Source organism: Mercenaria mercenaria, chromosome 6 (genome assembly GCF_021730395.1).
Source record: "Mercenaria mercenaria strain notata chromosome 6, MADL_Memer_1, whole genome shotgun sequence".
Classification (NCBI taxonomy): Eukaryota; Metazoa; Mollusca; class Bivalvia; order Venerida; family Veneridae; genus Mercenaria; species Mercenaria mercenaria.
This window is the reverse complement of record NC_069366.1, coordinates 46,486,654-46,508,325: the sequence shown is the minus strand read 5'-3', so window position 1 is coordinate 46,508,325 and position 21,672 is coordinate 46,486,654. Positions and strand designations below refer to the sequence as shown.

The 21,672-nt window shown below is 36.4% G+C and overlaps 2 protein-coding genes across 3 annotated transcripts; one reads left to right on the top strand and one right to left on the bottom strand.

The window, feature by feature from the left end:
- Positions 1–409: 409 nt before the first annotated feature.
- Positions 410–6,526, bottom strand: LOC128557718 (uncharacterized). Of its 2 annotated transcripts, XR_008371344.1 has the most exons (3): positions 5,327–6,525; positions 2,981–3,134; positions 410–2,342 (listed from the first exon to the last, which is right to left on the bottom strand). XR_008371344.1 is itself a non-coding variant. In XM_053545748.1 (2 exons), exons 1-2 carry the CDS (start codon positions 6,011–6,013, stop codon positions 2,265–2,267), a joined length of 765 nt encoding a protein of 254 aa, XP_053401723.1. In that variant the 5' UTR covers positions 6,014–6,526; the 3' UTR covers positions 410–2,264. The 2 variants fall into 2 exon arrangements, 1 of the variants encoding a protein (XP_053401723.1); XM_053545748.1 differs by lacking the exon at positions 2,981–3,134 and having other exon boundaries at positions 5,327–6,526.
- A 6,559-nt stretch (positions 6,527–13,085) lies between these two features.
- Positions 13,086–16,537, top strand: LOC123549025 (uncharacterized). Its single transcript, XM_053545747.1, has one exon. It carries the CDS (start codon positions 13,159–13,161, stop codon positions 16,324–16,326), a length of 3,168 nt encoding a protein of 1,055 aa, XP_053401722.1. The 5' UTR covers positions 13,086–13,158; the 3' UTR covers positions 16,327–16,537.
- The last annotated feature ends 5,135 nt before the right edge of the window (positions 16,538–21,672 follow it).

Here is a 21,672-nt window from a genome sequence, read left to right as displayed (position 1 = left end):
TACATTATGACGATGCCAAACAGCTCGTGGCGGATAAAATGATTATTAGTTTTAGTTAGAAGAGTTGTTGTATTGTTGCTGGATAAGGAATTTAGCTATAGAGCCAGCGTACAGAAGTTATACATATATATTGCTTGTCTGTTTGGAGTTTAGTGCCGTTTTTCAGCAGTATTTCAGTTCTGTAATGCGGACAGTGTTCCTGGATTTTGAACGAGTACTAACCTGTTCTTCGTAAGTAACTGTCGGCTTCCACACATGAATCGGAGGTGGAGGACTAGTGACTTCGGACACAATGAAACTAGAGACATTTTATGTTTATTTGTTAACGTTTGGTTAATTCAATATACATGTATAAAAACGTATATTACAGTACTATGCACAGTGAAAAATAGATAAAATGGCCGCGGTGTTCATTTCAATATATATTTCAAAATGTTTATTTCAATAAACCTTGCGCATATATTATATATATCTTGCATAATTATAAAACTGATGCTGTTATTTCAATACGTGCAGGTAAGTATGTGTCTATGTTAAGCAAATTTTATACAGAGTGATGGCCGCCTATCAAATTTTTTTCAAATAAATTAATCGGCGTTCTCAGAACATGTATTAATGCAGTGAAACTAGCAAGTGGAATACAAATTGAATGAACATGTGCAAAGCAATAATCACAGTCGTAGAAAATATCAACCATTCTGCAATATAAAATATGACTAAACTAACAATACTACGTATGTTAGAATGTTTTGGCAAGAATTACTAAATGAATGTAAGTGATTTATTAATACAATGAACTGACCTGTACAAGTATAATCGAATACAATATATTGACCTTTAAATTTGTAAAACTGAGTATTTTAATTTAAGTAACACAATGAAGCGGGTGTAGGAAGAAATACCGATGTTGAAATAATTTCTTTGCAGAATAACGCTAGTTATACAATTGCTCATGTGCCTTTCAGATTTGAAAGAACTTGGATGATTGCATTATGCAAGAAGTCCCAATGAGGTTTATACCCGTATAAACGCACAAAAGTAGCATTCAGTTTTTATATTTACATTTTACTGTAGCTTGCTACAAAAATAAGTGGTTTGCTTTCCAGGAGTATTTAGCTATGACTAGATATTAAAACCCAGTGCTTCTTATTCAACATCGACATCTAGCTTAAAGAGATCTTCTGTTCAGCAGACGACACCATATTTCTCCATATTGAATATTGCCAACCTTGGTATACACATTTGTAAAACATTCAGTGTTTTCAACAATATTTCTTAGCTCCATCGTAAATGGAGTTAGATCGCCGGATATACAGATCTTAGTATGATTGAGAGATTTCTGCCACGTATTGTTGACGTGGGAATTTCATTATTCCAAATATATCCCTGACGCTTATCATTTTACGTCCATAGAAGACGTAAACCTACATTAAAATTATATGTAGAAGACCTTTCTATTCAAGATAATGTCGTTCAGAGGCTTATGAAGTCGTTTATGATGTTGAAAATATTTAAATCAAGAAAGGCACACATCGCTAAAGGAAGACTCGCTCCTTCCTCTAGTTCATTAATAACACATGCCACTTCGGGAACACATCCGAATGAAGAATTAAAAATTGGAGTTTTCTTCTCTAGAAATCAAGCACGCGTGCTTTCAAATTCAATGAAGACCTTTTTTGTCTTTAAAATTTCCCAGTACACACTAAGCATAGTGAGTTTAGGTTTGGTTCTTTTTCCATTTATTCCGAAAAAAAAACCAGCGTTACAAACGGTCACTACTAAAACAACTCGTCCTCTCGTATAATGAACTTCTTGAAATCTGCTGACCTACCTCTGTAAAGAGTTTGTTTCTTTCATTAATATCTATGTAATATCTATGTAACTTCTGAGATTTGTAAGCAACAAACAGCCTAATACTTAAATTGCATATATCACAATACAAGGATTTATGTCTTATAAGAAATATTATGTCTAAATACAGCACAACTATGAAATGCAACGTTTGATAATTTGTGTGTCAGTATCGTTCGTTTTCAGGTTTTTTTATGCTACTTTTCATTGACATTTCCCTTACACAATCCAACATTGTCGTTGTTTTGTTCTGTTTTTTTTTTCTTAAGCAAATAAAGTCTCGAATCTAGTAAATTTAGTATTTATAATTAGCTTCACGCAGGTGGCGTGGTGTTTCACATAGGTGGCACTGAAGGCAATGTCATATAGGTGGCGCCGAAGGCCATGTCACACAGGTGGCGCTGAATGCAATGTCACATAGGTGGCGCTGAAGGAGCGGTCTGTCTGTCTTCAGAAGGTGGCATCTTTATCTGTTCTCGTTGACTCTGATTCTGAAAATATATTTAATTCTATCACTAGGAGTTTGAAAAAAGAATAATGCATTTATATTTACAATTACATGCAATATACGGTGATAGTTATTTTAAATGGCGGAGATCATGCACCATAAAAGAAACAATATTTTATTCGTTCATAGAACATGCACTTCGAAGTTATTATTATCTTTTTCAAGCTATAAAACATTTTAATATTTAAACTTTCAAATTAATTCTGTTCCAGCCAAAGAATCCAAATGTATATTGCATAGTACATAGTATCTAACTTTTAAGACCACGTAAAATCAGATGCTGCTAGTAATAAAGGCGAAGCTAAATATGAATTAAGTCGTGAAAAAAGGATACACTACTTGGGTAAAATAGAGCATTGAGACTGTATTTAAAATAACCTAGCTTTACAGCGACGCTTGTGACACTCTTGGGGCACCGCCCTGGAACTGTCAGCGACAAAACACGGGAGTTTAAACCGGTTTATGGTTTCGCCCCTAACTCCCACTATGATCCAATGAAGCAATAGGACAGTGGGTATAAAATTATCCCCACTAGGTGAATCCCAAACACACGCAATCACAGTAAATGGCATGATAAGTATAACATAAAAATGCTCGAATAATGATATAGAAGAAACAAACCTAAAACATTATCTCTTATCTTCATGCAGGGCAACAAGATAAACAATATTAAGGCCCCAAAGAAACTGGCCAGAAGACTAGTATCAAAACAGGTAAGTCACACTGGGCTTTCAAGTAACCTTCCAGCTGTTCCATCAGATGGCTTGGCTTCAAACTGTAAAAGGAACTCATCTCAAAAATTGTCATAACATCTTTAACCAAAACGTTTTATAATTTTATCAAATACAATTTAAACAAGGAATATCTTTAAAAATGATGGTCGGCGAATTGTAATAAGGAAAGAAGTTTATGAATTTTTCATCTAACATTCATCTTTCATCTAACATTTTTCAAATTGCAAAACTAAACACCGCACTTTAACAATTTAAATGGTTCTCTTTTAATTTTTCGCGAAGGTTTCGTAGGGTTGCAATTTTGTTTCGTTTATCCTTAGACGAATAATTACAGCAGTAGTTTGATGAAGAGTCATGAAGCGGTTCATGAGAAGAGGTCATTAAACGTGTTTATATTTTTAGCTAAATTGGTCCCTATCCCCATTTGTAACAAAATAGCAGGAGACCTTACGATATTGTTACACATCGAGTTTGATAAAAATCCATTACATTTTAGTGGTTAATGCGAAGAAAGGCATATCTACTTTTAGCTATTGTGGTCCCTAATAGGGCCCAATTTCCTATATAAATAAATTTGGAAGATGACCTTATAATGATGCTCCAGACCAAGTATGACTAAGATCCACCAAGCTGTTCATGAGACGCGGTATAAAGGCATTTCTAGTTTTAGCTCTAACAGCCCCTAAAAGGGGTCAAATGTCCCAGCTGAACAAAGTTGGCTGCGGGCCTAATAAAGATGCTACAAATCAAGTTTGATTAGAATACATGAGAAAAAATCAATTAAAGGATTTTTTTTATTTATTATTTTTATTTATTTCTAAAATAGGCCAACTGATCCCGCTTTAACAAATAGCATATTCGCTATTCATGAATCTTTGGACAATGACGTCACACCTATAAAAAAGTGAAGGTCAAGCAAAACATACAGTTGTAATTATTTCAATATTTCTGTTTCATATGCAAAGTTTGACCGTAGTTATATTCTGTTTCATCAGCAAAGTTTGACCGTAATCATATCACATAGAAACTGTATGCAGCGTACCTTCATTTCGTGTAATGAGATTCATCATTATATAGCATATATATAATAAAACAGATTTCAACTGAGTTCAATATTTGCATACAATACTAAAGAAAAATATTCATATATAATAAATCAGTTAAATAATTTATAACAAATATATCAAAGGAAACAAGTACTCATTTTAATATGCAGTCTGAATAAGTCACAAAAGCAAGTTTTTTTTTCATATGCAGACGACAATTGTAACAAGGAAAATCTTTTAAAAAGCACTTCTCTACATAAGAGACTCTTATCACACCCTTATTCATGTGATACGCAGACCGTATTCAGCTCTTTCTTAATTTGATATATGTTGGTATTTGAACAGGTTTTATCATATTTATTAAACTTACTTATCATTTGAGATATAATCAATATTCTTGCTAAATATACTGAGCCAAAGTAGTTTTAAAACTGTGAACAGCGTCGTTTAGGATAAACGCTTTGTCTACATTTCACTCAGCGTAGCACAATCAACAGAGTGAAAGAAATTGACACTCTCGTCCAATCAGGTAGAGTGTTGCATAAATCTTCCATTTTGATAAATTATCTGTAATGCGTTATCAAGTAGTTTGAATTGCAAACTGAAGTCACGTGGCATAGGTAAACGAAAACGAATTTAGACGGCGTCGCCGAAAAATTGACATAGTTTGTAAACAACATCTTCATAAAAGGCATGTTTAGATATGGCTTGTCACAGAAGTGTCTTTAAATTACTATTAAGTTTCAAAACCAAATCTGAACAAGATAATAAAATTTAGTAAAGAAATTTCGCATCAAAGTATCAATATGTTGAAATTAATTGTCTACTACTATTTTTTCATACACTGATTTCAAACAATATTCGTTCGTCTATGCAAAAGGTAAATCGCAATATCAAACGAAAGTCAGATAGTTACTAGCATTACAAGATATGAGCAGTCTCGCAGTCTGTCAATGGATATAGATATGAACCACACCATGAGAAAACCAACATAGTGCGTTTGCGACCAGCATGGATCCAGACCAGCCTGCGCATCCACGCAGTCTGGTCAGGATCCATGCTGTTCGCTAATGGTTTCTCTAATTGCAATAGGCTTTGAAAGCGAACAGCATGGATCCTGACCAGACTGCGCGGATGCGCACTATGTTGGTTTTCTCATGGCGCGGCTCATACATGTATATCGTTACCTGGTCAGGGTATTGCAGGCAAGATTCATAGCTTGGAGGTGGAGCAGGAGGTGCTGGTGATGATGAACCTCCTGCTGGTGATGATGACGATGCACGTTGTGATTGTTGATGGCGTTGCTGCTGTTGCAATAACTGAAGCTGTTGTTGCTGTAATTCGATCTGCTCTCTGAGTAATCTGTTCTGCTCTTGCAAGTTATTTACAGATTCGTCTATAGTATGGCCTTGACCTTCGTGTATATACTGTGTGTTTGGACTGAATGCTCCCGAGTGCTGGGGATACTCCATTGGTCGGCGAATAACGGTATTCTGTGGCGGATGTATGACGGCTCCTGAAAAACCGTTCCGATTTTTATCTGTAACGTGACCGCCAGTTATAATTTGTGTGTCGGCGCTATAACTATCATAGTTACGATTATGACCAAAACTTTCGGCAAAAGGTCTTGGTTCACGAGCTGTCGTCATGACAACATTTCCAGCTCGATCCGCAAAATAAACATTTTGACGTGTGTTGAATCTTTGCTGTCTTGCCACAAGGCAGTGTATCACGATACTTCCAACTGCTATAATTTCACTCACAAGAAGAGATATCAGGATGGCTTTTGCAAGGTTACGATTTGTTGACAAGTTGTCTGTATAATTACAGTGGCTAAAGAAATCTGAAGGGTCACACTCCGGAATACCAAACATAGCTACGAAGAAGATGCCAAAAAGTCCGCCAATTATTGCAATACCAGTCAGTATAACTTCAATGGAAGTCTGAAAACATTAGATTAGTACATCTGTAGTACATACAAAGACTACATTTATCAGCAAGAGGTTTTCTCTACTCAATAAAGGCGCATTAAGGCCAAAATTAAAATATATTTATTTGCTGTCCCCCTACCTACCCGCTTAAAATGCTGCGCCCCAAAAGTTTTTATTGGATAATGCTGGTTAATTTTTTTTAAGTTGCGATATGACAAGTGTCGTATATATTTCAAGTAAGCAAAATAATAAATAAGAAAGTTTAAATTGTATTATTTAATTTTATTCTTTTATACAACAGATACACATTTGTATTATTTTTTTTTTCAGAAGAAATATTCTGTAAGAAACGATCATATATCTACTGGTAAAAGTATAATCCCCCACCAAAAATAAAAAAGGAAAAAAGAATTGCCTACCTACCTACCCAACTTTAAAAAGTAGGATCGGGAGACAGCAAACAAAGACTTTTTTAAATGTGGCCTAACTAGATAATCATATCACTTTTGAGTAACTATCGTAATTCAACAACAAATATGCTATGCACGTGTATTGGCATACGGACTGTAGGACACAGACAATCAAGGAAAATCGTTACCATAATTTTAAATTTTATTAAAACTGATCTGAATATAAACCACAAGAAATAAACAGACGATTCTGGAACGATCAATTTACACTCTCGGAAATATATCTGTGAACATTATTGCTTTAGATACTATCATGTTGTACTCGAGTAAAGTGCATTTAGTTTGTGTATCATACAAGTACTTCATTGCAAATACATTGTAGAGTTTAACCGTTTTTAACGGTAAACTAACTGCAGTTATTCACTATGATAAACTGATTTACACTGCACTGGTTCCATAACTCTATTTTGCTTTTTTTTTTACAAAATTATTCCCCGTTTCCGACTTAGAAATTTTTGGTAAAGGTTTTATATGTCAGCTGGTATCTCAGTACCCGCTATTGGGAATGTATTGAAACTTCACACACTTATTCACTGTGATGATCTTACATGCAGTACACAGGTTCCATAACTCTACTTTGCATTTTAACAAAATTATGCTCCTTTTTCGACTTGGCAGTTTTTTGTTGTTTTTGTATGTAAGCTTGTATCTCAGTACCACTAATGGGAATGGATTGAAACTTCATACACTTATTTACTTTCATTACCTGACATGCAGTGCACAGGTTCCATAACTCTACTTACATTTTTACAAAATTATGCCCCTTTTTGACTTAGCAGTTTTTTGGTTAAGTTTTTGTATGTAAGTTGGTATCTCAGTACCACTAATGGGAATTGATTGAAACTTCACACAGTTGTCCATTGTCATGAGCTGATATGCATTGTACAGGTTCCATAACCCTGTTTTGCAATTTTAAAAAAATTATGCCCCTTTTAATATTCATTCAATTGACGAGGCTATTGAATAGTCGAGCGTTGCTGTCCTCCGACAGCTCTTGTTTTTACTGGAGCCTATATTCGCGGATGGTCGAGTTTATCATCTGTTCGAATTTATCATCAGTACCAGTATATGATGTTCCGCGTCTTTCACATATGGTCCAAATAGTAAGAGCACTAACAATCTAGGAGAGGACGTTATTTAGTCTCACGGCGAATTGAATGCTCACTGTGGTAATTTTTCCGCAAGATTTCGCTCGTCAGTCAGGTAAAAGTACTTGTACAGAATCTAGGAACATTGGTTAGTTTAATTGGCCGCTGGTGTAAAAGCCTAACAAAGACACAATGGCATTTGCGATGAGCTACCAAGACCATATATTTGTAACCTTGAAATCCGTTCTTTAACATGTGAAAAGTCCATCCCATAAAAAAGATGCCCACAGGCAACATGTCGAGCCCGCCTGTTATCAAAATGACTAACAGCACCAACCTTTGACCTCTAAGTATGACCTTACCCTTTGAGTTATGGGTCTGGGAGTTGCATGCAGCACTGTCTCAAAGTGCAACCTTGACCTTTGAGATAGGGACTCGATGTTTGCGCACGACATTCCGTCTCATTTACGGCAAAGAAAAAAAAAACAAGAGGGCCAAGATGGCCCTATGTCGCTCACCTGAGAAAGACACCATAACAGTGTAAACATGTTTGACCTAGTATTTCACGGAAACAAATATTCTGACCAATTTTCATTAAAGATTGGACCAAACATCTTGAGTGTAAACAAGCCTTTCTTTGACTTGACCTAGTGACCTAGGTTTTGGCCCCACAAGACCCACATTCGAAATCATTCAAGACTTTAAACATCAATATAAACATTTTGACCAAATATCACGAAGATGTGGTCATAAACATGGCCTCTAAAGTATTATCAAGCTTTTCCTTTGATTTGACTGGATGACCTAGTTTTTGACCAAACATGACCCAGATTCAAATCTGACCTAGAAGTCATCAAGACAAACACTGTGATCAAATTTCATGAAGATCCAGTGTAAAATGCAGCCCATATTGCATACACAAGGTTTTTCTTTGATTTGACCTTGCAACCTAGTTTTTGAACACAGATGACCCATATTCAAACTTGACCTAGATTTCATCAAGGCAGCCATTCTGATTAAATTTTGTGAATATCCAATGTAAAATGTATTCCCTATTGCGTACAAAAGGTTTTTCTTTGATTTGACCAGGTGACCTATTTTTTGACCCCAGATGACCCATATTCAAACTTGACCTTAATTTCATCAAGGCTATCATTTTGACCAAATTTCATGAAGATCAATTGAAAAATACAGTATCTATTGCATACATAAGGTTTTTCTTTGATTTGACCTAGTGACCTAGTTTTTGACACAGATGACCCATATTCTAACTTGACCTAGATTTCATCAAGGCAATCATTCTGACTAAATTTTATGAATATCCAGTGTAAAATGCAGCCCCTATTTTTCTTTGATTTGACCTAGTGACCTGGTTTTTGACCCCAGATGACCCATATTCGAAGTTCACCTGGATTTTGTCAAGGCAATCATTCTGACCAAAATTCATGAAGATCAATTGAACAATACAGCCTCTTTCGCATACACAAGGTTTTTCTTTGATTTGACCTAGTGACCTAGTTTTTGACCCCAGATTTCCGCAAGGCAATCATTCTGATCAAAATTCATGAAGATCAATTGGAAAATACAGCCTCTATTGCATACACAAGGTTTTTCTTTGATTTGACCTAACGACCTAGTTTGTGACCTCAGATAACCCATTTTCGAATTTGCCTTAGACTTCATCAAGATAATCATTCTGACAAAATTTCATGAAGATCAGTTGAAAAATACAGCCTCTATTGCATACACAAGCTAAATGTTGACAGACGACAGACAGACAGACGCCGGACATCGAGCGATCACAAGAACTCACCCGAGCATTGCTCAGGTGAGCTAAAAAGATTGCTCCGTACTCATCAAAGTTATGGCCTGGACAAGCTCTAAAATGACCTTTAAACTCATAACTGTGACCTTGACCTTTGAGATAGGAACCTGGGGTTTGCACCTGACACTCCGTCTTATTGAGTTAAACATTTATGCCAAATATAAACAATATTCCTCAATGCATGTCAAAGTTATGGGCCGGACAAGATCTGACATGACCTTTGACCTCCAACTGTGACCTTGACAATTGAGATAGAAACCTGGGGTTTGCGCATGACCCTCCGTCTCACTTAGGTTAACATTCATGTCAAATATAAACAAGATTGCTCCATGCATGTCAAAGTTAAGATCCGGGCGGACGCATGCACACACAAATACACCGAACAGTCGTCTTCGCTTCCGCAACAAGGTGTGGTTATATTTTCTGGTCCTTTGGGATCATGGAATCCATTCCATATATAGTATAATAGATTTCCGCTCAAGCCAATGGTGAGAGACGGGTATAGGGATGCACATTTCATTAATTTTTATAAACTTGATCCGAAGTTAATGAAAACTGGACGTACTGTTTAAATGATCATTTTATAACAATGACGGGATAACCGAAGTAAAATCTATATTTGTTAAAGATAACCCTAAAAAAAGTCACAAACCGAGTGCATCTTGGCGATGGCCGCTATGCTTAACGTCAGCAGGATTACGTATAAAGTTTTGCAGACAGCCTTACACGACAAAATGTGAGCAAGAGTTACGAAACCTGTTGTGAGATCATCTCTCAGTGCTGAAGACTTGTGACAGTCTGAAGCAATCCTTAAGACTACTCTTCTTTCAATTTGGACATTTACCATTTACAGTTCATAGGGGTATTTACTGATGATTTACTGACTGAACAGCAAACAGTGCAGATCATGATCAGACTGCACGGATGTGCAGGCTGACTTGATCTGTACTGGTAGCAAAGGCAGATACAAATGCCGCTAGTATGCTAAGTTAAAGCTTACTAGCAATTCATGCGGAGGTAAGCTAGATTTTTCAACCAGCCGAGCTAAAATCAAAGGGTCACAACTCGAATAAAAAAACATTCAAATGTTATTGTAAAACGTGTAATGTACGCTTCTGATAATTCTTATAATGACATGATTAAATCCTACCAATAGCAAAAGAGTAGTCCAGAAATATGTTCAACAATGACCTTCAATGGGGTGTTAATTGTACAAAAATTACTTACGCAGGACATACCAATGATAGCAAATCTAGGCTTAGCAACAAACACGCCTGTGAAGTTTATGAAATCTGGAAATGAGTTCTGAAGAATCCTTACATAGCCTTTACATATAATAAGCAAACGGTCATAAGAGAAATATTCATGACAAATAAAGTTGATGGAATGATAGAAGGAAAAGTGCAATCCCATAGTCCCCAAAATTGATTTTCAACCAATCCAAGCATGACATGCCAAGCATGACATGCTGAGGATATTCACAACTAGGCTTCATACCAATCACTCCTGCAAAGCTTCAATGACAATGTTGTTCTGTTGCAAGTGGGAACAGGCTAAATGTGACAGATATGCAAATAGGGATAAATTAGCGAAGGCAAAAATAGCACATCTCCTATGAAATGGAAGGACATCATCACAATTTCCAAGCTATCAACATAAGACAAATCATCTTTTTTCAGTAAAATTTATTACAGCCTGATTAACAGAAATAATTTAATGTCACAAGTATCCTGATCAAAAGTTGCGTTACTTTATTTTATTATACATTCTTGTCATTAACATTTACCCTGCTAAATGTCTAAAATGGACTGATCCATCATTCAATTTGGGCAATACCATTTATCATTCAAAGGGGTGTTCATTGAAAATTTTACTGACTGAATAGCGAATAGTGCAGACATGATCAGCCTGCACGGATGATACAAAATATCAAAGCCCTAGGCCCTGTGGTTTTGGACAAGAAGTGACCATATAATATTGGTGAATTTGCTGGCTTCTTTCATCTGTTCCAAAGATGTTACGCTGGTACTGATTCCTCTTGTTTTTGGGGTCAGTGCCTATTTAAAAAGTTAAGGCATCATTGGTTGGACTACGGCTACCTGTGTAGTAACCTTAATATATGTTTTACAGACAACTATTTTTCTTTGAAAGAAGGAAGAGATCGAGAAAATTTTGCGGGAAAAATGTTGTTAAACGAAATATGTTTTAGTTAATATACAGGAAAGGGCTCTACTCCCCAATTCTGTCACATTAATATATGTTTGTATGCAACATCTTGGAATGAATATTGTTAAAAACAAAATGCATACACACACCTCGTTTAATTTTGATCAGATCATGTGGACACCGCTGCTTTTTATTCCTCTTTTGGAAATGGTGACATTTTGCTAATTTCAAGGCAATACACATTAACGTGCCCGCATCTGAGAAACAATGTTTCATTGCATTGAGGCAAAATTCCACCGCAGTTATTATGCTGTCGCAAAACAGTCCACAGACTGTCAGTCATGACCATTGTTATTTAACGTTTCTTTTCATTTACGGTATTATAAATGATACATATGCAGGTCTATATACATGTATATATTCAGCTGTGCCAAACTTGGCGGAAATGAGCATGTTGAAAAAAAATGACCCAAACTGCGGGCGAGTAGCATTGTGACATTTCGTGTGTAGTAGTGTTCCGTATGTCATCCTGTTAACTATCTTATGTAAAAGATATTCTGCTGTAGGCCTATATATTCAAAACCATAATTTAAGACATAATTAGGCCTACATAAATGAGCTCGTCTGCGCAACACGTCAGTGCATCAAACACGCTGATTTTTATGATATTCAAATTAATGATATCTTTTGTTTTATCTATTTGTTAAACTGAGAGATTGTTTCACTTAACAACTATTTTGTTGTAGGAAAAACACTAGGATCTACTAAGAATAACCGTTATCAGTCAAACTAGCTTTGAGCTACATAACCTTAGGACGGCCAGCACATATTTATGCAATCTCGCCACTTTATTACGAATTGAAATTACCTGGGCTTTAGTACAGCATGTCAGCTTTTAATCTATGAAAACATATTTGAGGTCTGGATAAACAGAAATCCCACAGGGGTCCGTAACGGACCAAGGGTACATTGATAATTTTGGAACTTCATCAAATCGCTCAACATGTCATTTTTGATGTTGTCTGAGAGTGTCAGTATATGCCTCAGATGTAAGATATAACCGTATTTGAGAGCTGCAGACCTAGACATTTCAGAAATATTTTCAAAATAAGTTTCGTGTAATAAATGTTGTTTCTACGGAAGCGTGAAAGGGCCATCAGACGCTAATACGTTTTAGTATGTTAAGGCTGCGGAAAGGACATAGCGTTAATGAAATGTTCGCAAATTAATGACATAAGTGCCAAAAGATGTACATAACCGTCATATTTAAAAGTCTTATCTAAAACAAACTACTTTAGGCTATATCATAATAAATCTAAACTAATGAAATTAAAAAAAAAAAACTTTGTAGTTCTATCATAAAGTGTTGAATATCAGCCTTGATCTTTTACAAGTTTGATACAGTGTATCGCATGTACATGTCCATTAATCAACTAGGTTAACTGATAACACACTTTAAACTTGTACTGAAATATTATACTGGGTATTGTTTTTATACCTGAACAAAGTATTCCGGTGCTACTTAACATTACAATAATTATGGACGTTATAAGAACTATTATAGGTGTCGACGTTGGAGGCACAAATACTGATGCCGTGATCGTCGACAGGAGTGCCGATAAACCAACAATCCTTGCACAAGCAAAGACTCTTACAACGAGCGATGTTACAACCGGTGTTAAGGCTGCGATTCACCTCGCACTTTTAGACTCGCGGAAAGAAAACCGAATACTTTCGGTGCAACAAGTTAACATTGGGACTACACACTTTATAAACGCACTTGTTGAAGGTAGACATTTAACCAAAGTAGCTGTGATTCGTTTGTGTGGTACAGCATCGAGGAAATTGCCTCCCTTTTGTGATTTTCCAGAAAACTTGGTGGAATCGATTAGAAGCAGTGTATTCTTGTTGAACGGAGGTTACCAATATGATGGTAGCGAAATTACCGCGGTAGATGAGAAAGAGATTCAAGACTGTATCAATATTATGAAAAGAAATGGTGAAAAGAACATTGTTGTATCCGGCATATTTTCACCTGTCAGAGAAGAACAGGAACTCCGGGTCTTAAAATTGATTCGCAAAAATTTCCCAGAAGCGAGCGTCACAGCAAGTCACGAAATCGGAAACATTGGTCTGCTGGAACGGGAAAATGCTGCAATTCTCAATGAGTGTATTAAACCACTTTGTCTTAAAACAGTCAATGGATTCCGTTCCGCGCTGGATGATCTAGGATTGAAATGCCCGATGTATCTTACCCAGAATGATGGCACGATTCTTGAAGAAGAAAATGCGCTTCGCTTTCCAGTTTTCTCTTTCGCTTCCGGTGCTACCAACAGCATGCGAGGAGCTGCATTCTTGACGGACTTGAAAGACGCGATTGTGGTCGATGTTGGAGGGACAAGTACCGACGTCGGTATTCTGCTGAAAGGCTTTGCAAGGGAAGCATCTGCAGAGGTGAAGGTCGGTGGAATTAGAACGAACTTTCGAATGCCTGATGTCATCAGTATAGGATTAGGGGGTGGATCTTACGTAACAAATGCGCAAGTCAGAGGACAAAATCAGATAAAAGTAGGTCCTCAGAGTGCAGGTTACTGTATTGAGAAAGAAGCTTTTGTATTTGCTCAACCGGGAGATTACAGGGATCGGGTTATTACCGCAACTGACGTCGCTGTTGCCTCAGGAATAGCCAATGTTGGTCTGATAAGTAATGTCAAACATTTAAACAAGGAAAACGTGAAGGGGGCTGTAAATAAAATACACAGCATGATCAGTACATGTATTGATCAGATGAGATTCAATGATAGAGATTTACCACTTATTCTTGTTGGGGGAGGAAGTGTCATCGTAGATAGAAACGGGAAATTTGATGGAGTATCCGAAATCCTGAGTCCAAAATATTCCAACGTTGCCAATGCTGTCGGTGCTGCTTTAAGCCAGATCGCTACAAACAAAGATCAAGTTGTCGACCTTGAAAAGTACACAAATAAGTCGGAAATGGATGAAAAAGAGGCAGCTAAGCGAAAAGAAATGGCTGTTACTTCCGACGAAGAGAAAGCAAAGATAACGGAAAACGTAAGGAAGGAATTTTTCCAAAGGGCACGTGAACAGGTCATGAATGAAATTCTGGAACAAGCAAAGAAAGAGACCATTGAATCGGGTGCAAATCCGGATTCTATTTCTCTGGTCAACAAGGATGATGTCGCTTTGGCATACCTTCCCGGAAATGTAACCAGGATAAAAATGAAAGTGGTTGGAGATCTTAAAATTGATTCAGATTCTGACAAATTCATAGTCCCAGAAACGGTTTATCAAAGTGAGTCGCAGACTGGATTGCAAACAAAGAAACAAACAGTTACAAACACAGGCGTTATTCTATCTGAAGATAATATTGATACCATTAAAATAGAAACACCAAACATCGATGAAAGTACCGGTGAGTGGTTACTCTCGGAGTATGACATTAATTGTCTCCATATCGGTGCAGGGATTCTGGGATGTGGTGGAGGTGGGAGCCCACATCTTGGGCATATTTTAGCTGTCAGTACTCTTCGAAAAGGGAAGAAAATACGTGTGATAACACCTTCAAGATTTTTCCAAAACGCCCACCCAGAAAATGATTTAGTTTCGCTTGTTGCGTTTATGGGTGCCCCAGTTATTATGTATGAAAAGCTTATAGCCGGAAATGAGACCGTCGGCGCTTTGGAATGTATGCAAGATCTGTACAGTGTTGGTGGGTATAAAGATGGAAAGCTTACTAACAAAGATGGCGTAGACATAAAGATGAAAGACGGTGTTACATATATCGATGATTACAAAGCAAATTCTGGTGTAAAATTTGATGCAAACACAAATATGGGAGATAAGAAGATAGTAGCTTTGATGAGCGCTGAAATTGGCGGTATGAACTGTATAGAGCCTTTAATTACAGGTGCGGCGTTGGATCTTCCTGTCCTGGATTGTGACGGAATGGGCCGAGCATTTCCGGAGTTGCAGATGTTCACACCATTTATTTATGGAAACAATCCGTACCCGGCGACTCTGGCAGACGATAAAGGTCGACGTGCAGCCGTGTTGTATGCAGACCATCCAAAAAGCCTAGAAAATCATTTCAGAGAAGTTGTTATCAGTATGGGATGTAGCGGTGGAATGGTATTGTCCCATTTTGACAAAGACCGAGTTCTATCCTCAACTGTTCAGTACAGCACAAGTCACGCCTGGCGAATTGGGGACACGGTGTTGCGGGCTCGATCCGAAAATAGATCCACCGTTGATGCAGTTATAAACTCAGAAAATGGAAAATTATTAATTTATGGCAAAATTACTGATGTTTTAAGGGAAACAACAGGTGGCTTCAACAAAGGGAAACTGGTTATAGATGGTCTTGATGATTATGCAGGAAAGACTGTTAGTGTGGAATTTCAGAATGAATTTCTTGTCGCAAGAGAAATCGGGGCTGGAAAAGACAAAGTTCTTGTTTGCGTTCCAGATTTAATTACTCTTATGGACGCAGACACAGCACAGCCCATTCAAACGGAAGAATTAAAGTTTGGAATACGAGTTGCCGTTGTTGCTATGCGTGCATCGCCCATGATCAGTTCTGAACAAGCTTTGAAATTCGTTGGTCCTCAAGCGTTTGGTTACGGGGACGATGTTAAGTACACACCTCTTTGTGACTTTGTAGATGCTGGGCCTGTTGGTCCCAAATAACTGATGCGCGTAAGACCATTCCTGCTAGTTTTCTTCCATGGCGTTGACATTTATAATTTAATTTAACAGTTACCACGCCTTGGGGACAACTACCATGACTACATGAAGATTAGAAATAAGTATGTTACTCGTAAATCATCTACGCATTTCCTATATCATTTATAAAGATGTATTAATTTCACATTAAACAGGAATAAACATTTGCATTTCAGACTTTGAATTATCCCTTTATTGTTAACGTCATGTTTCTTGTTCTTGCCTTATAATGTAAACTGAAACAGTCATATGCTTTGTGCATAAATGTAAAAGAAACGTGTCGAGACTGAACTAGAAATCCATTATTTTTAGCTCGAATATTCAAAGATTAGGTAGAGCTATTGGACTCACCCATGCGTGGGTTCGGTTAACTTTTTGTATGTAAGCTGGTATCTCAGTAACCACTTGTAGGAATTTAATGGATTGAAACAACACACACTTATTCACTGTGATAAACTGACTTACATTGCACAAGTTCCATAACTCTTTATTTTGCTTTTTTTTTACAACATTATGCCTCTTTTTCGACTTGGAAATGTTTGGTTAAGGTTTTATGAGTAAGCTGGTATCTCAGTACCGCTATTGGGAATGGATTAAAACTTCACATACTTATTCACTGTGATGATCTGACTTGCAGTGCACATGTTCCATAACTCTACTTTGCAATTTAACAAAATTATGCCCCCTTCTCGACTTAGTTTTTTGTTAAGTTTTTGTATGTAAGCTGGTATCTCAGTACAAAGAGCTATAAAATAAATGTATTTATACTTCTTTGCTCAGTACCACAAATGGGAATGGATTGAAACTTCACACACTTATTCACTATGATGACCTGACATGCAGTGTACAGCTTTCATAACTCTACTTTGCATGTTAATAAGATTATGTCCCTTTTTTGACATAACAGTTTTTTGTTAAGTTTTTGTATGTGAGCTGGTATCTCAGTACCACTAATGGTCAGAGACCACCAATTCAAAAAAGTACAGGGAACTTACTGGTAGCATCTGTGCGTTCTGATTGGTCAGTCATGTAAACAAACCCAAGAAGTGATTACTTTTTTCAAAATGGAATATTTTTACTGCATTTACAGTATTTTGACAAAATTTGCTACATTTTATGTGTATTGAAAAAAAGTTTCATCAAATGAATTTCTCCCGCCATGACAACGATGTAAACAGGGGGTCATCTCATTCACACGAAAATTACTTAAATAAAGTATCACTATTCATATGTTTTTCGTCCGATATTTTGGTGGAACTAAGATAGTTCTTGAAAAAAAATGTGATTGGATATACATGTTTCGATATATGGAAGGCCGTTAACGCCATAATGTTATAATGGAAGTCTATGGGAAAACAATTGGTGTTCTCTACCCTAATGGGACATATTTGTAAATTGTCACGAGCTGATATGCATTGTACAGGTTCCATAACCCCGTTTTGCAATTTTAAAAATTATGTCCCTTTTTTACTTAAATATTCATTCAATTGACAAGGCTATTGAATAGTCGAGCCTTGATGTCCTCTTTGACAGTTTAGGAGAAAAGCTGACCTAAAAACAAAACTTAACCAAGAAATCTGATTTTCTAAGTCCAAAAGGATGGAGTTATTTTACTTGCTGTACAGAGTCAGCTATTGATGGTGAACAAGTGTTGCAAGTTTTAAAGTAATAGCTTTGATAGTTTAGGAGAAAAGCTGGCCTAAACATAAAACTTAACCAGGCAACGCTGAAGCAGTTCAAGTGATGACAATAACTCATAATTTTTTTTCCCAAAACATGAGCTAAAAAGATTGCTTTATGCATGGCAAAGTTACAGCCCGGACAAGCTCTAAAACCACCTTTGATCCCAAAGTGTGTTCTTGACCTTTGAGATAGGGACCCAAGGTTCATGCACGACATTCTGTCTCATAGTGAACATTTACGCCTAAGAAAAAAAAGATTGCTCCATACTTATTAGTTATGGCCTGGACAAGCTCTAAAATGATGTCTGACCTCCAACTGTGACCTTGACCTTTGAGGTAGGAACCTGAGGTTTGCGCATGACACTCCGTCTCACTTGGGGTAACATTCATGCCAAATATAAACAAGATTGCTCCATGCATGTCAAAGTTATGGTCTTGACAAACAAATCTGGACGGACAGATGCACACACACCGAAAAGCCATTTGAACAACTATGTCTTCACTTCAACAAGCATATATCATGTATATAGTATAATGGATTTCCGCTTTAAAAGCTGATTGTGAGAGACGGGTGTAGGGATGCTCATTTTATTAATTTTTATAAACTTGATCTGAAGTTAATGACAACTGGAGCTACCGTTTAAAATGAGCATTTTATAACAACGAAGGGATTATCCGAGTAAAGTCTATATTCATTTAAGATAATGTCTGCAGGATTATAAAGTTTTGTAGACAGCCTTACAATACAAAATGTGAGCACGAATTACGAAACCTATTGTAAGATCATCTCGTAGTGCGGAAGATTTGCGACAGTCAATCAATCTTTAACACTACCCTTCTTTCAATTTGGACCATTTACAGTTCATAGGGGTATTTACTGATGATTTACTGACTGAACAGCAAACAGTGCAGATCATGATCAGACTGCATGGATGTGGAGTCTGATCTTGATCTGCACTGGTCGCACAGGTAGATACAATTGCCGCTCGTATACAAAGTTAAAGCTTACCTTAGCTAATGTTTTTTGTTATACTTTATCCAGAGTAAACAAAAGATTCTTGTGTCTTGTTACCAGAAGCCATTCATGGGGAGGTAAGCTAAATATTTAAAACAGTCGAGCTGAAATCAAAGGGTTACAACTCTGATAAAAAACATTCAAATGTTATTGTAAAACGTGTAATGTACGCTTCTGATAATTCCTATTAACATGATTAAATCCTACCAATAGTAAATGAGTAGACCAGAAAATTGTTCAATAATGACCTTCAATGGGGTGTTGACTGTGCAAGAATTATTCACACAGGACATACCAATGATGCGCAAAACTAGGCTTAATAACAAACACTCCTGTGAAGTTTATGAAATCTGGAAATGAGTTTTGAAGAATCCCTACATAGCCTTTACATATAATATGCAAACGGCCGTAAGAGAAATATTCATGACAAGTAGAGTTATAGATGGAAAAGTGCAATCCCATAGTCTCCAAAACCGGTTTTCAACCAGTCAAAGCACGACATGCCGAGGATATTCACAACTAGGCTTCATACCAATCACTCCTGCAGAGTTTTAATGGCCCCAGTTTTTGGCAAGTGAGAACAGGATGTGCAAATTGTGAAGGAAAAAAGGCATATCTCCTATTAAATAAGAGGACATCATATATAATTTTCAAGCTATCAACATAAAGCAAAACATCTTTTTTCAGTAAAATTTATTACAGTATGAATTTGTCACATGATGAACAAAAATAATTTAACGTTACAAGTATCCTGATCAAAAGTTGCATTACTTTATTTTATTATACAATACATTAACAATATTGCATACACCAGCATACATTTCTCAAGTATATTCAACTTCCTTGTAAATTCATAAACACTGAATTCAATAGAAGATAAAAATCTGTATCTATATTAGGGAGACTATAGCCAAAAAGAGGCCTATTTCAAGGGGTAGGTGGTCACAAAAGTATAACAAAGGATGTTATATACCAAAATGTTGGCAAACGTCTGAAGTTTATGATTCTGGCAAAAACATTTTTCTTAAAGTAGTGCGGGACGAGAAATCCAGGACGGCATCCAAGATGGCCGCTGATTTTGCCAGATATGACCAAAATTAATTAAAATGGATCTTTCCATTCCAAAATGTATAAACACCAACTTTTTTTAAAAATATCATACAATGTTTTAGTCAGTTTAAAATTTCTGCCAAAAAAGGGTATTTGATGGTTCAAGATCAAGGTCAAACCAGTAATTAATTTGAAAAAAATAATGTGTTTTTAGTATATAATAACTTTCAGTATTTTCTTTGTATTTTGACTAATCTATTACTTATCACCTCACTAGGCAACAATAAGGTATGTCAAGTATTTTCTTCATAGCAGAACTCTCTCCTGTTAGTTACTATAGAGAAATTCAATGTGGCATCCAGGATGGCTGACATTTTCGCAAAAATGTGCTCGTAATAATAAAATATTATATCTTTTTTTCCCCCATTTTACCTAAAATAAAATAGTTAAACTAAAACAAGCTGAAAACATAAACATCTCGAAATCTTCAAAAAATGTTTGCAAGAGTGTTCAAGGTCAAGGTCAAATTCAAGGTCAACACTGTTAAGGGCATTGTTTGCATTTTGAGTACATATAATCAATATTTTCATTAAAAGTTTCACCAAAGTTATACCTCAAAGCAGCAAAAAGTAAACTGTTAGTTCTGTAACAGAAATTTCTCAAGTATATACATTGAGAAATACAAAACGGCATCCTAGATGGCCGATATATCCAATATAAAAAGGAAAAGAAAACCGCAAAATGTTATTTGTTACATCTGCTGTTTAATATCACTGATTTCAGAAAAAACAAACCCAAAGAATAAATTATGTTTTAAAATCAGACATTTTTGAAAAACTTCAAGGTTACAACTCAAATTTAATGTCAAGTTACTTAAATGTCATTTTGATGTCCCATGTGTCGAAGACCCCAGGAGGCATATTATAACAGTATTTAACAGTCTGCCCATCACTCAATTCTGTATATTCAACTCCACTAACAGTCATGTAAAACTATTTAATTCTTCTCATCGGACCAATTTGTAGACTTAAAATGTTTTAACTGCTTTCAATTTCTAAAAAATATTCCCAGGTACTCCTTAGAGTCCAATGTTCATTCACTCTGCACTTTCAGCATTACTGAAAATGTTCATTTACTTTGACATACACAAAAATCGGTTTACCGGATCCAAGACCAGACCTCTTGAAAAATGTTCCAAAAATTGTTTCTGCTCTACCTGCCAGAAAGAACTCCACACAAATTGGCCTTCGAGTCCCACACTCTTTCCGCTCTAACATGTCTTCTTTCTTTCTCATAAGGTATGTATATTTCACTATTTTCTACCTTAGTGAAGGTTCCTGTTTCAAAGGAATATGTAAATTTCAAAGACAAACAATCGTCATGTTCTAAAATCAGATACTTATCCGCTGTTTCAAGTACATCAACTTTCTGAAACTCAGTTTATCTTTATCGAACCTATTCTTCAAAATTTCTCTTGGAGTAGGATTAGTGTAATCTGGCATGTTCAAGAACTCGCACTTCTTTGGCTTGCCATAATCATCTTCTTCAGCTGCAAGATTCACC

Excerpts from the sequence above, each read along its gene's own strand:
- LOC128557718 (XM_053545748.1), bottom strand. The coding sequence starts at position 6,013 with ATGTTTGGTATTCCGGAGTGTGACCCTTCAGATTTCTTTAGCCACTGT. Across the intron at positions 2,343-5,326 it reads GCCTGCAATACCCTGACCAG|AATCAGAGTCAACGAGAACA; the intron begins GTAACGATATAC and ends ATATATTTTCAG.
- LOC123549025 (XM_053545747.1), top strand. The coding sequence starts at position 13,159 with ATGGACGTTATAAGAACTATTATAGGTGTCGACGTTGGAGGCACAAAT.